Here is a 16,608-nt window from a genome sequence, read left to right as displayed (position 1 = left end):
TATAATGGTCACGTTTATATGTGTTTATTGTATCATGTATATGTTTATATATGTCGATTGAATAATGTATATGTTTATATTTGTTTGTAATCATGTATATGTTTATATGTGTTGATTTAATAATGTGTATGTTTTTATGTGTTGATTATGTCATGTTTATGTTTATATATGTTGATTCTATTATATTTATATTTATATATGGCTATTGCATCATGTAAACATTTATATATGTTGATTCTATTATATTTATATCTATATATGGCTATTGCATCATGTAAACATTTATATATGTTGATTCTATCATGTATATATTTATATTTGTTGATTGTATCATGTATACATTTATATATCTTGAATTTATCACGTTTATGTTTATATGTTGATTGCATCACGTATGTATATATTTATTTATAATGATTGAATGTTTATATTTGTTGATTTTATAATGTTTATATTTATATGTGTTGATTGTATCATGTATATGTTTATATGTATTGATTGAATCATGTACGAGCGTATATGTTTATATTTGTTGATTGTATCATGTATATATTATATATGTTGATTGCATCATGTATATATTAATATATGTTGAATGTATCATGTATATGTTTATAATTATGTTGATTGCATCATGTATATAGATGTTGATTGTATCATGTATACATTTATATATGTTGATTGTATCATGTATATATTTATATATGTTAATTCTATCATGTATATATTTATATATGTTGATTGTATAAAAACAAAATCATAACATGTTTACGTAATTTAATGAAATAGTTAAACTTTTTTCTTTATATCTACGCTATGACTCATTACATCAAATATTTATTGTTATTTTCATAGAGATAAAAGTTCACACTTTACAATTGTTGTAGGGACTTCGATTTTAATACAACTTAAAAATGCATGATATTTTAAACATAAAGTTTAATCTTCATTGTCTTTTAGTGTGCTGTTTCAAAAATTACAATATGCACAGTACAGGGTTTGCACATTCAAAACAAATTCTGTCATAGAATATCAATAATGCGTGTTAAATATGTTGTGTCAAACTGTGTAATGTATACATTAAGCAGAACACGAAATTCCAAAATTATCACAGGCTGGTATGGCCGTTATGTAGCAATGAAATCGGGTTGCGATTCATGCACTAATCTTAAGGATTTACTAATTCCGATCATCTCCCTTGCCTTAAAAAATGTGACACTATTATTTATTTGTATGGCAGGTAATGGTTATCTTACGAAAATTAAAATTTCACAACGACAATCCAAACATGTACCTTCAGAAGAAAAAAAAATCCTTTGGTTACTGAGATCTTCTATTTAGTGCATGTAATTTTTATCAACCAGTCTGCTGAACAGAAGCTATTTTTAGCTCGACTTTTTTTTTTTTGAAAAAAAAGTAGAGGTATTGTTATAGTCGGGTCGGCGTTGCCGTTGCCGTTGCCGTCCGCAAACTTGTACCTGGATAACGCCGTTGCCGTTGCCGTTGCCGTCCGCAAACTTGTACCTGGATCATAACTTTTTTATTTCTTGGTGTATTGTCTTCATACTTGGCCACAACAACCCTTTGGACAAGACCTTTCAGTAGACCACACTAACCTTGACCTTCATTCATAAATGACATTGACCTTCAAGGTTAGTCCAATTTTTGCTTGTTCATGCTGTTATTGGCTGTAACTTTGTTATTTTTGAATGGATTGTCTTCAAACTTAACATAATAATCATCAAGGATATCCCTTAAAAATAATCCGCCAGACCTTGACCTTCACTCATAAATGACCTTGACTTTGAAGGTCAAATTATTGAAATTTTCATTTTTTTGGCTATTATTGGCTGTAACTTTGTTATTTTTGAATGGATTGTCTTCAAACTTGAACATAATTATCTTCAGGGATATCCCTTAAAAATAACTAGACAGACCTTGACCTTCACTCATAAATGACCTTGACTTTGAAGGTCAAATTATTGAAATTTTCATTTTTTTGGCTATTATTGGCTGTAACTTTGTTATTTTTGAATGGATTGTCTTGAAACTTGAACATAATAATCTTCAAAGATAACTGTTAAAAATATACCGAAAGACCTTGACCTTCACTCATTAATGACATTGTCTTTGAAGGTCAAATTATTGTTTTGGCGGTAACTGACTGTAACTTTGCTATTATTGAAGGGATCAACTTCATATTATAACAGAACATTCTTAAGGACCAGACCTTGTTGTTTATCAAACACAAATTTGCTTGGGCTCTTTGATGACCTTGACCTTGAAGGTTAAATTACTGAATTTTCTCAGATTTGTGCATTAAATGACCATAATTATATATTTATTGGTGTGTGTGTATATATATATATTTACAACAACAACAACAAGAATTGCGTAATGTTTCTATTTATAGAATTGCGTCATTGTTTCTATTTATAGAAATTGCGTCATTGTTTCTATTTTTAGAAATTCGAAATTGCATCATTGTTGCTATTTTTAGAAATTGCGTCATTGTTTCTATTTTTAGAAATTGCGTCATTGTTGCTATTTTTAGAAATTGCGTCATTGTTGCTATTTTTAGAAATTGGTCATTGTTTCTATTTTTAGAAATTGCGTCATTGTTTCTATTTATAGAAATTGCGTCATTGTTTCTATTTATAGAAATTGCGTCATTGTTGCTATTTTTAAAAATTGCGTCATTGTTGCTAGTTTTAGAAATTGTGTCATTGTTTCTATTTTTAGAAATTGCGTCAATGTTGCTATTTTTAGAAATTGCGTCATTGTTTCTATTTTTAGAAATTGCGTCATGTTGCTATTTTTAGAAATTGCGTTATGTTGCTATTTTTAGAAATTGCGTAATGTTTCTATTCATATATATATACAAAATATATTAACAAAACTAATGTGACAAGACAGACCAACTAAATTTATAAAAAGGAAACGTTAAGATATGTTCAAACCTTTCTATGTTTGCGTTTAGAAAAAGTAAAAAGTCGAGCGTTGCCCCCGCCCGGCGGTGGCTCTTGTTTGCTTTGAAATTATAGTTCTTATCGTGCGAAACAAAAATACAGATACTCATAGATTTAAGAAATAGTGTAATCAGTGTATTCTCAACTTGAAAAGTTTTTAGTTGATAATGGTTTATTGTATGAATTACAGTCAGGTTTTAGAAATTCCTATTCCACTGACACTTGTCTTATCCATCTTATGGATCAATCATATCAGAAACAATAATTCCAAAGGTTTATACACAGGCATGATAATGTTAGATCTACAAAAAGCATTTGATACTGTTGACCATGATATTTTATGTGGAAAACTGAAATTGATGGGTATCTCTAATACTGACTGGTTTATGTCTTATCTTAAAGGTAGAAAACAAACTGTTAGTGTTGATAATATTTTATCAGATTATATGCCTGTTACATGTGGGGTTCCCCAGGGCAGCATCCTGGATCCTCTTTTATTTTTGTGCTATGTGAATGACATGAGAATTAGTATAGATCAAGAATGTAAACTTATTCTGTATGCCGATGACAGTGCAATTCTTTTTGCCCACAAAAATCCAAGTATTATTTCTCAAAAACTTGGACAAACACTAGAGTCTTGTTCATCTTGGCTTGTAGATAACAAATTGTCACTTCATCTAGGAAAGACTGAATGTCTTATTTTTGGTTCCAAACGTAAACTAAAACAAGTTAAAGAGTTTAAAATTGTTTGTAATGGACATACTATTGAATCCACAAAATCTGTCAAATATCTAGGTTTAAATATTGATGATTCTTTGTCAGGTGAATCTATTGTTAATAGTATTCTTACAAAGGTGAATTCACGTCTTAAGTTTTTGTATAGGCAAGCAAATGTTTTAGATTTTAGGACTAAAAATATTTATGCTCAGCATTAATACAATGTCACCTCGATTATGCATGTTCTTCTTGGTGCCCGAGTCTGAACAATTGTTTTTTAAAAAAAAGCTTCAAATTTGTCAAAATGAAATTGTTAGATTTATACACGGTATGTCACCTAGAGATAGTGTCAATAATGTTATTCTTGCTAATATGTCCTTACTAAATGTAGAAAACAGAAATAAGCAATTACGTCTTAATCATGTTTTTAAAATTGTTAATAACCAGTGCCCTTCATATATGAAAGAAAATTTTATACCTGTTAGAGACATTCATTTTTATTCAACTCGGGCGAATCAGTACAATTTTAGGGTCCCAAGAAGTTATGGGAAAGATAATGTAACTTTTTTTTCAAAAAGGAATTAATGATTGGAATTCCTTGCCTACATGCATCAAAAAAATTAGTAAGATAGGAGATTTCAAAAGCTCAGTGAAGGCCCATTTACTAGAACAGTTAGAAAATCATAATTAAATTCACCAGTATGACTAGATATTGATCTCATTTTTATTGTTTTCCTTTTAGCAAAGTTAATGGAAATAATAAAGTTTGATATTTTACGTAAATGACATCTTCCAGTTTCCAAAGTTTTGTATTTTTCAATGTTTTTGTTTGTTATATTGTATATTATAGTAAGTATATATCCAAGGACCCCATTGGAAATAAGCCTTCGGGCTTTCATGGGCAATCCGAGGTTATTGCACACTACTCTATACATGCTTCCAATTTAGTCGTCACATTTTATTAAACTAGTAAATTGATATCTTGTCATAGGAAAGAAAGAGTTTTAGATTTTGTTTTTAGTTATTATATTTTATTATTTAATGAGCCGTCTGTGATATTTATGTTTTACAAGCTTCCGAAATATTTTATTACACTTGTGTCATCAGTTTTATATAAAATGCTTAAGTGTTTGTATTATGTATACATGTATGTGTGTTTTAACCTGAATAAATATCTATCTATTTATCTAGTGTATATTAGTATAATTCTCCCTAAAATGTTGGTCGAGGTCGAGGAAAATAAGTGCTAGGTCATGATCTGTTTTACATACGAGTGGTGTATAACATATGTATAAACATGACATCTTACAAAAATATATCAACATAAACAAAGGCAGACAGACATAATATTCTACGACCATCATACGGTCAGACCAATAGATGAAAAATCTTGTTATGAATGTTTTTTTACATGTGTATTAAACAAACGAGCGTAAAGGACCGCCTACTAAAACACATTTACACAATTCGATTTTTGTATTGCTCAGCTGACATAGAAATATATGAAATATATATTTTTTTCAAGTGTACAAATAAAGACATTTTACCTGGTGAACTTATCATATATTAAATTCTGACAAATAATAACCAAGGTTAAATCACATCATATTCACCTGCTAAAAAGTCTATAACTGTTTTGTAAAAAAAAAAGTATTAATAGCTTAATCTGGATTTCTGTCACGAAAACCAAAATTTTATGTTTAAAAAATCAATGATAACATTTCTTGTGTTTGCTTTATTTTCCATAATACTTCATCTGCCAGAGTAAATATTCAAAAGAATTTTCCGAAGTTGCTTTCGTCGTATTCCACAACTGTATTTTAAGAATAGAAAATACTGAATACATGCTCTGATAAGGACCTACTTTTACAACTATTGGAGAGAGGTATTTCAAAGCTTTTTACGATTCTGATGAGAATCAATGATTGAAATAATAAAAATCTGATTAATTTATAGAATAATTTTGTGACTGACAATAGAAATAATTTCTATTTTTCAGAATAAACCAAAGATGAAAACAACAGTGTCAATAATCTTAACAGTCTTGTTCTACAAACACGGTAAGAAAACATTTTCTGTTGTACATTTCGTGCAAATTTTACAACAATACTTCAAATATGGGGGCGTAATTAAAATTTATAGGCGTGAAAAAGTCATGTTAATTTTTGTTTGTTTTTGGGTTTTAGTTGTATTTCATTTTTTAAATTATTTGTCTATACAGTATTAACTGTGTGATCGATGAGAAGTGGCGTAGGCATCCAAGATGGCGAAAATAAAGACATGGCAAAGTATGAAACCGTTTTATATGTATTTTGTCCCTTTTCTAGAATATATATGTTTGCAACTGGTTGTTATTGAAGGCAAAATGGAAACTTCACATGCACACTTCTGCTTTGCTAACATTTTATACTTGAAGAGAAAACTTGTTTTAAATAAATCGCAAAGAGTACAATAATTTTTATCGAGAATCGGTTTTTTGTTTTGTCTGTTTTGGTTATATCGAACGATTTCATCTATTGGAAGTGTTTTTTTTATAGTTTAAATACTGATTTAATTATAAGAGATTAATAAGTTTATTATCGTGGTGAATTCTGTTAAAAAATAAGTACTTGTTGTGCAAAAATGTTGTACAATTTGCAACTGTTCACTTATTATGGGGGATATGTGTAAATGGTCAGATAGCTCAGTCAGTAGAGACGCGGTACGGTATTCAGATGGTCCCGAGTTCGAGTTTCGGTCGGGCTGAACATTTTTCTCACCTTGTGACATACAGACTAATACTATAATATGTTTACCTATTAGGGGTCAGCATCGTATCTCTTCTAAACGAGAAGTACTTTAATTTGTCGTATATATTTTAGCAAGATTATGACATTTTCCATCCCATAAGATTAGAATAGCATTTATTTTATCTACAAATGATGCGTTTTAAATGAAGTTGTTTGCAAGAAGCCAAAAAGTAGTTTTTGAAGTATCTGAATAGAAAATTCACCGGCCTGTCTAGAAATATTTTAAAACTAGTTTTCTCTTTATCTATTGAAAATTTAAGAAAAAAGCAATCGTTCTCATTTAAAGATATTTTTATTTTGCCTACAACAACAACCGGTCGCAGCCACCTGTCTTCTACGACAGGAACAAAATATGTTGAAAACGGTTATATATTTTGCTATGGTTGTCTGGATCCGCCACTTTGTTTTCCCCATATTACAAAAAGACAATGCCACAAAACGATCAAGACATTCGTATTTTAAGATATGTGTCTGTAAGGTGCTTGGTGGATATTCTATCATGTGATCTTATCTATTATGTAAAAAGGTTCATCAAGTTCATCCTACATGGTTACAATATGCAAAGAAGCAATTATCCAACAAACTTGAATTGAGTTTAATTTTTTTCCTGTTATACGTTATATGCTATATATGTTATTTTTTCACAAATTTCTTTACAGTATATAGTTATTTAAGAGTATGTTACTACACAAACTGGTCACAATACAGACCTAACGGAGGAAAATTTACACCTGATAACATAGATCCTAAGTTGTGCTCACATATAATATATGCGTTTGGTAAACTGGAGGGTAACAGACTGGTACCATTTGAATGGAATGATGACTCCACGGAATGGAGTGTCGGAATGTAAGTTTGTTTTTTCGTTCGTAAATAAGTGTTTATACATTTGAAACGTAAAAAACTTAAGAGTGAAAAATAAGAGCAGAATTGAATTACCTGCACATATAAGTGTTCAGGTTATTGTACAAGTATAAAATCATTGTATTCTTATTTATTCATAGTTTTCTATGATCCACTATTAAAAAAAATAGACATACATGTACTATAATCTCCTACTTAAGTGTTTCGTGTTCATTCATACGTGTTTTAAATGAAATAACATGGCTTTTGGCATTTATATAATTAAAAAGCTGCATTTTTATGCAATAATGAATATCTGTACAATAATATATATTTTCAAAGTAGATATAAAGATGAGACATTGAAAGTATTGTTTGGTCTTCAAGTAAAAGCGTTGTGAAAGAGTTAAAACCTTACAGAATACTGTATTGTATCAAATCTGATTGATCACGAAAATGCCAAGAAACTGTTCTGAAATATGTTAAAAATGTTATAAGCAATAATTCTTGAGACGCCCTTGTCCCTTCAGTATCAATAAACTCCTCAACTGTTCAGTAAATGGCAGCTTCTATTTTTCGGATTCCTTTGATTAACAAGCTCTATGTAATTATGTATTGTTAAGATAAACTTTAAGAAATATAAACGCAATTTTTTTAATTCTATGATGTATATATAACCTTTTTGTGCTTGTCAACACCTGTGTTTAATATGTTTTAAACTCTGATGCTGCTGGAACATGTTTTGATAAAACGAATATAAAGAAAAAACAATCAAGGTGTTCAAAAGCTGAAATAAAAACTTACAATGTCCGTACTCGTATATTATTTATATCCATTTCTTATGCAAATTACTGGTTTATAACAAGGAACAAAAGCTTAAAAATGCACATTGCTTCATTTATTTCAAACACAATGAAATAAATTAATATTTTTAAGATTTATTACGTACATACAATCCTGTTACTGTAGTATCTAGAGCTTACATTTGTCTATACAATACAATACAATACAATACAATACAACATCGTTTATTTCGTCAACGTTACATTTGTAGCAACAGACATTACAATAATCAAGTAAATAAGTACATATGTGGGTATCAAATAGAAAACAGTTACATGTTCTTGTAAATCTGATTTAATACTCTGATTATTGTTGCAATACAAGAACAGCTATAAATAAGACTAATAAAAGTGTGTTTGTTTTAGGTATGATAAGGTAAATAACCTTAAAGTAGGAAATCCAGAATTAAAAACATTATTAGCAACAGGTGGTTGGAATGCCGGAAGTGTTCCATTCAGTGATATGGTGTCGACTAAGGCCAATAGAAAGCAGTTCATCAATTCCACTCTACACTTTCTTAGAAAAAGAAATTTTGATGGTCTAGACATGGACTGGGAGTATCCAGCGAGGCGGGGCGGAAAACCTTCAGACAAGGAAAATCTTGTCCTTTTACTAAGCGTAAGAAATACATGTAGATGTATATTAAATACAATCAGTTAAACATTTGTAATCAATCTCATGCTATGCATTTAATTTAGCTCAATAATGTGTCAGGACATACTATATGCTACTTTTGTCTACTTCCAATGGCATTTGGAAACATGACTAGACTGTTTTCATTACTTTTTACATTTGTACATGTGTACATGCACGAACAGTACAAGTAATCCCTAGGTCCTTGACCTGTCTAATTCTAATTATCAGATTAATGGATACAATAAGAATTTCACCACAACAAGAGCATGTGTAAATGTTTGTGATTTAATTTATTGTTATTCGAAAAAAGGTCAGAATAGGGATCTATCAATTTTACCGGTCTGGGTTCTGTAACCGATCATGATGTAAGTTATTTTACTTCATATAAAACTCAGAATTAGTTTCTAGTTTGTAAATGTTTTCAGGAATTAAGACAAGCATTTGAACAAGAGTCGTACCATACCGGACGTCCACAACTCCTACTTACAGCAGCTGTACCGGCTGGCAAATCTAACATAGATGCTGGATATGATATACCTAATGTCGCCAAGTAAGAATTGCAATAATTTCCACATCAATAATGAATATGGCATCTCACGTGATCATATTTGTGGTTACATAAAACATGTTTCATGACAGAAAAGGTGTTAAAACTGGATCTGATAATAAATTATAGTTTCTTTGTGTATCATGAAAATACTCGAATTCCACAAAAACATAAAAAGTAGAAATAGGGTGATAAATACAGTAAAATCAGTCATTAATTGCAAAGCATGAACATTTTACTTCAATCTTTTTAAGTTTTCTTAAAATCTTAGTAACGTTTTCACAAGTTTGATTTTTCTGACGTAGTTTTTGCTCATCTAGAGGCATACAGCTTTATCACTTTGGGCGTGTAATATACGTTGGTTGGTATAAATCATTGACAAGCAATTCAGAAATATGATAATATATGTTGTCTATCTATCATAACTTATTGCAGCAGGTAAGGTAGCCCAAAATGATATATATCCCTTAGAATAAGCTATACAATTCTGGTCTTGATGTAACACTTTTCGTGTCTGTTTAGCATTGCTCTGATATAATATCTAATTAAACAGAAAGGTAGTACGAAAGAAAGGAAGTTTAATTAAGAAAAAAGAGACAACATTTATCAAATTATTTCTTTGTAATGAAGTTTTTATATTAATAAACTTTTGCTCATCAGAAGGCTCAAGGCGATATTATAATGTATTTGACAGATCGTGAATACAATGTTTGTCCTAAGTTTATTACTTGCCAATAAATAAGATATGCAATGATTGTCTGATCATAAGATGATCATTATTAACTTACCCACGTGACATTTATATATGAAACGAGCAGTGCTTCTCTAGAAATGTATCTGGGTCATATATGTGTTATATTTATATCTTTAAGGGTTAACTTATTCTTTATAATTACGCGATTGAGAATAAATATATGATTAATATTTAAAAACTTTATTGCAAATACATAGGCAATTTTAAAGTTATTGCTGATAAGAATATACAATATTTTTATCTAATAGACTTTGTATAATGTAAAAATTGTCGATGCGAAGTTTATGTTTTTATAATTTATATTCATAACATTCAATTAATTCTGCAGTCGATGCATACACCTAAAATACGTTATTTTATTCTGATGTCATTTTGCTATGATGTTGATTTTAGGAGCCTCGATTTTATAAACATAATGACGTATGATCTACATGGGTCATGGGAGGCTACGACAGGACACAATAGCCCGCTGTTTGGAAGAACATCTGAAAGTTCCGCCGATGCAATTCTTAATATGGTAAAACATGTTATATTCCGAAAAGAAATTTCAAATGCAGTTTTTAATCACTGTTAAAATATCACAATTTATCCATGACGGGGACGTGTTTTATCATATAGAAATTCTGTGTTTGTCCAACGTAAACAGTCATGTAGAAGACATACAGTCATTCACTTTTTCAATGACGCAATTGCTCTATGGGTGGTTACAGTACTCATACACTAATGCTGCATTTTCACTTTTAGACGTAAATGTGCCATTATCGTGCCATTATCGTTGTTTGCCTCGTACAAAGTCTCTTAGTACATTAAAACAAAGATGTGTTATGTTTGGTATGTGGTCATTGAGTGTGTGGTTCATCTATTTTTTCAAGACCGCATGTTAAGGTCACTTTTGACTATCTTAGAAATATTACCAACGATAATTTAACATTGAACTATGTAGTAAATGATTTCATGGAAACATAACTGTGGTGAATAAAAAGGATATTAAGTTCAGTATTATCTCCCTTTAAGTGTTTCTAACTTGCAACATTTCAGGAGTGGGCACTGAAATACTGGACACAGAGTGGCGCACCAAAACATAAACTAATTGTTGGTATTGGATTATATGGTAGAAGTTTTAAATTACAATCACCGATGAACAATGGGATTGGTGCCCCCGCAGTTGGAGCTGGTGCGGCGGGAAAGTACACCAGGGAACCAGGATTTATGGCATATTATGAAGTAATACTTAACATCAACTAAACCAAATATATATCATTGTCTCTTTAAGTTAAACTAAACCTTACCATATTTCTATATCACAAAATGATCCAGGTCGAGATGACACCATCAGATCAGTTAATATAAATTATGAACACCAAAATATTTTATGTTTAACTAATTGGCTCTGGACATGTTATATTTCTTTACTCAATACGTCAATAGACAAAATGTATATAAACAATTTTATAGTCAGTTTAAAGTTTATATTTTGATAACTAGATCTAATTATTTGTTTCAATTTTAATTTAAAAATAATTTTGAACATTTCTCAAAATTTCAAGATATTCTAGAAATATTGAAAATATGTTTAGGAAATGAATCGATTTTTATCGGCTTAAAATTAAAGCCCATTAACAACTTACACATTGCCTTGTTTTATTTTGGTGTCTTACAATCTGGACAAACACTTGGGATTTACTTATGAGAAAGACGACGGGCATAAACTATGTTAAGGTTGAAATTAATTAAAATGGATCGATTGTGTAAAATGAAGTTGGAATAAATGTTCATATCTTACCATGTATTTCAAATGGGACAGCCTAACAGTTATTTCCTATTTGACAAAAGGTATGCGATGAACTGTCAAAAGGAGCTACACGAGTATGGCAAGCAGAGCATAGAGCACCATATATGCACAGAGGAGACTTGTGGGTTGGTTATGACGATGAAGAAAGTGTTATTGCCAAGGTAATAAATAATATAATTGAGCCGCGTCATGACAAAACCAACATAATGGGTTTGCGACCAGCATGGATCTAGACCAGCCTGCGCATCCGCGCAGTCTGATCAGGATCCATGCTGTTCGCTATCAGTTTCTCTACGTGTTATAGGGTTTGTAAGCGAACAGCATGGATCCTGATCAGACTGCGCGGATGCGCAGGCTGGTCTGGATCCATGCTGGTCGCAAACGCATTACGCTGGTTTTGTCATGACGCGGCTCATATAATGTTTTAAATCATGGTAAAGTTGCATATTCATTTATTTGTTTACTTTGCTCGTTTTTCATGCATAATTCATGACGTGTCTAATGAAATTTGTTTTATGTTACAGGTACGATGGATGAAACAAAATAAGTACGGTGGAATAATGATTTGGTCACTTGCACTTGACGATTTTTCTGGACAATATTGCAAAAAAGGACCATATCCCCTTCTTAATGCAATTAACTCTGAACTTGGTTCGATGTCTATATCTATGAATGTTCAAAGTCAAAATCCATTAGATTTAGCGGCAAATCAGTTGCCAGTAGATATGTTATTGTCGCCGCCAGTGCCTGATATCCCACGACCTCCTCCAATTTTCCAATCCAATTCAGGAACCAGCGCTGCTGCACAAGCTATCGGAGATTTATTGCTGCAAGGAACAACAAAGCTATCTCCTCCAAAGTCTCATTCTGTTCCACAAAATGCCGGATTACTGCAAGAAAATGCTTTACCGACTATTATAAGTGATCCCAGTAATAGAGCTGTTGTGCATTCTAACCCTGTTGTTCACGACATAGCAACAGCCGTTCCGCAGTCCAGTAATTTTGCAACTTTGAATACACCTCTACAAATACCGAATTCCAATGTACCAAATTTGTTTCCTGGGCCAAATATGCAAGAATCAATCCAAAATGTTCTATCTACTGGGAATTCGTTTTCAAGAAACAACGGACCTCCGCCATCGGTTTTTCCTAACGAAATGGCAGGGTCAGCGTTAGCCAACTTCACTAGTGCAAACACTCATGGCACATTTCCGTTAGAATTTATGCATAACAGCGGGCACACTATGGGTAGAGAATTGCAAAGTTCGACAAATCATATTCAAGGACAACAGTCACCACATTCTACACATGTACATCCGAGTTCTTCCGTGCCTCATTTACCACCAGACCTTCCACCAGTGGCAATGGTGCCACCATCGACAGGCGACATTTTCAACGTACCTACGTCAAATGCAGCACCAGTGGCACCTGTTATATCAGACACATCGATACATGTACCCATGGGTTCCCATGATCATGTCATCCACCAAATCCCTATTGGTGGTCTACCTAACTTAGTGGGGTCGCCTAGTACTGTGAGTGAACATTCAGTGAGTAATCAGAATGTGCCAGTTGTAGTTGGAGCATTACCAGTGGTGGAGCCAGCGGTTGCAGGAATTGCAGTGGAATCAATGCCCTCTGTAGAAGCTTTGGGAGTGTCTCCGGCTGTTGATTTTTCCCCTCCAATTGCTGCAGCAGCACATTCTGATATAGGTCTTGCAGCAGTACGCCCAGCACCTCCATCAAGACCAAACGTCAATTTTTCGTTTTCGTCCAGCTCAAGTAGTAATAGCAGTTCATCATCGTCATCTTCGTCCTCCTCTTCCTCTTCAAATTCAACTGAAAGACGTATTGACATTTCTGACCCCATTCGGTCCGCACTGCCCCCTTCGGTCCAGGAACTTCTTAGTCACGGTCCTATTGACATTCATCCAATGCCGGCTTCTGGTCATTCACATGCAGTAGGCGATCAAGCACATGGTATAGTGCCTGGGGGTACAGTGAAAGCAGTTATTCCTATTGATAATATCAACAGTTTAACTCAGGTTTTGAATAATCTACAGACTAATGTTCCAACTTCAGGTACAGTTTTAATTCCTGAACCAGGAAACCAACTCCGACCAGAAACCGTTCTTAGAGAACTTGATATTGGGAATATTCTTGGATCTAATATAGCAACTCCGGTTCAAATAAATAGAACACCTCCGCAACAAGGTACTAGACGAGGATCAAGATTGTCTTCTGGTAATAATCGCGCAATATCTACACGAACTTCTAATCAAGGAAACAATGGTCAACAGTCTAACAGAGGTAATAATATTCAAAACATGCGGAGAGTAATGACTATCCCTCCCATAAACAACAATCGTCGTGTAAATGTACGAAGGCCTCAAACCAGACAAGTACAGCCTTCAATTGGACGTGTATTCCCCGTTTCACTTACACAGCTGCGTCGACTAATTAATGCTTTAGGAAGAGATACAGTTCGAAGTATGTTACACAGTGGACGTATAGTGTATCAACCAAATGTTCAAAGAAGACAAATTGTAAACACACCAGTTGTTCGAACGCGTACACCAAGATTAAGAAATACTGTGATTAGACAAAGACAACCAACTAGAACAATGCCAAATAGAAATATATTATCAGCTCGTTCTTTACAACCAAGTAGAATAAGCAGACGCGTTTTTGTAAATAATAATTTGGAAAGACGTCCTTCACTCGGTGCGCAGTCCAGAAGTAGCAATTCAAATTTGGATATATTATCATTGCTAGGATTATAACTAATTCAATTGTATAGATTCCTTAATGAGCTAGATTTAATTAAATTGCAACAAGCAAATAAATGAACAACCAATACATATAATTCTCAAGGTGAAATTATTGTCAATTTTAGCAAAGTATTGTCCTGTGTTAGTGTATACCCCGGTATTGCTGTATTCTATAAGATAATGTTATAATTGCATTTACCAGGAGGAAGAACCCACCTAACAAAAGTGTTTGTGAGTAAATATTGCAAGAATTATGCATACATTAGTATGAACAATACTTCGCTTCTTTCAAGATATTACAAAGGAACAGTGTTGGGTTTCATAGCATGACATTTCTTATTTATTTAACTTTATAAAAGCACACTTTGCTAGTTGATATATATTATCAATATTTATACCTCTCATAATATGAAATTTAAAACCTGTAGTGAAATTATTGTGTTGCAACGTGTATAACGCCAAGAGAAAAGCTTACTACTGAAAAAGCCATTAATTCCTGCTGATATTTATGTTATGTTATATTAATATAACATGTATATAATAATCAAGTGATCCAGACACATACAGGATAGCGTACCATGAGCTGTTGATACATGCTTTAAAAGTCGACAACAGTACTAGCAACATCGTAAGATCTTACGAGTCTATACAACAAAACGATATAACAAGAACGTTAAGAAACAGATGATATTAAAATGCAGATTAATTCAAGGATGTGTGCATAACTTTGTTGTAGTTTCGGGTAAATTTCTTAAGTTATTTCTTGACGACCATGGTTATTTGTTTATTGTACCTAGATAAAATGAATGACGTTGTATAAAAGACTATGATGAGACTGGTAGAGATAAAATCTGTATAACAGTACTATAGTGTAAGACATATTGACAATTTGAAGAGAATAGGGTAAACGATGTCATTTGTTTTAAGGTGTATATATGTAATATATTTAAGTTTTGACATTGTCAAAATAAATAGATGTTTACTGACTTTGCATCACGACGTTTTAAAACACATAAAAATATCATTTCTAATTTAACGTACACTATGCATGTATAGTAGAAGTATAATTATCGAGTTATACAGGCAGACTCTTTCAAATAGCTGTTGGTGGAATTTCAAAACTACGAGTACATGATAAAGAGTTATTCGTGAAATTTATTTTATCTAAAGCTTTTAATGATTGCTATAATAAACATGTGATAATATGTGTATTTGTTTGAAAAGATTAAATATTTATATATGATCTAGTTTATAATGTATTTATTTCGCACATAGTATTTTTACAAGATTTCTTAGTCTGACTAGAATGATTAAAGATTAAAAGAATTGCATTTAATCAAAAACTATTAAAATATCTTATTTAGCAGCGAACTAGCGATTTTATATTATCATATACATTCTGTTGTGTATTATTATATTAATGTAACCAGTTATTTCTATTTTTGAATCAAACTAAAAAAAATTGAACCAAGAGTAAAAATAACTCAAATATTCTTACTTTGCAAGTTGTGCGATGCATTTCTTGTACTCTTATAGCAAATGATGATATACATGTACATACGATAAGCTATGTTGCATTTAGAAATCATAGCAAAAACTCATTTATACAGTTATGATCTGTGACATCTGATGCAGTCTTAAATACGATTTTTGACAATGTGAAATTACGATATCCTGCTTCTGAATAGTGTTGTAGATCTGTCAACCACACGTTTCACTGATTAGGTTGGTTAAGTAATCTTTTGGTTCATTCTTTAATCGCCCGATTCATATATATCCCCATTTAATAACTTCCGATGAAAACGGATGTTTACTTCAAAAGATATGCTCTAAGGTACAAACAGCGTAATGTTTTGGCTGTCAAAGTCACTGGTGATTACTTTTCGCACTGAACCTCGGACAACTAGGCTGATTGAGGAAAAATGGCGGCCATTTTATTCTCTAGAGC

General features: G+C 32.0%; 1 protein-coding gene across 1 annotated transcript; it reads left to right on the top strand.

Moving 5' to 3' along the window:
- Window positions 1-5,684: 5,684 nt before the first annotated feature.
- LOC132730505 (uncharacterized) lies at window positions 5,685-16,026 on the top strand. Its single transcript, XM_060716462.1, has 8 exons — window positions 5,685-5,746; window positions 7,135-7,324; window positions 8,526-8,778; window positions 9,222-9,346; window positions 10,491-10,614; window positions 11,136-11,321; window positions 11,931-12,050; window positions 12,414-16,026. The coding sequence occupies exons 1-8, from the start codon at window positions 5,698-5,700 to the stop codon at window positions 14,670-14,672; spliced, it is 3,306 nt and encodes a 1,101-aa protein (XP_060572445.1). The 5' UTR covers window positions 5,685-5,697; the 3' UTR covers window positions 14,673-16,026.
- Window positions 16,027-16,608: the final 582 nt, after the last annotated feature.

The sequence above is a fragment of the Ruditapes philippinarum genome, unplaced genomic scaffold (assembly GCF_026571515.1).
Source record: "Ruditapes philippinarum isolate M1 unplaced genomic scaffold, ASM2657151v2 ctg5872_1_1_1_1, whole genome shotgun sequence".
In the NCBI taxonomy this organism is placed as follows: domain Eukaryota; kingdom Metazoa; phylum Mollusca; class Bivalvia; order Venerida; family Veneridae; genus Ruditapes; species Ruditapes philippinarum.
Note: the sequence above shows the minus strand (reverse complement) of the source record. Positions and strands in the feature narration are given on the sequence as shown.

Excerpts from the sequence above, each read along its gene's own strand:
- LOC132730505 (XM_060716462.1), top strand. The coding sequence starts at position 5,698 with ATGAAAACAACAGTGTCAATAATCTTAACAGTCTTGTTCTACAAACAC. Across the intron at positions 11,322-11,930 it reads GATTTATGGCATATTATGAA|GTATGCGATGAACTGTCAAA; the intron begins GTAATACTTAAC and ends ATTTGACAAAAG. Across the intron at positions 12,051-12,413 it reads AAGAAAGTGTTATTGCCAAG|GTACGATGGATGAAACAAAA; the intron begins GTAATAAATAAT and ends TTTATGTTACAG.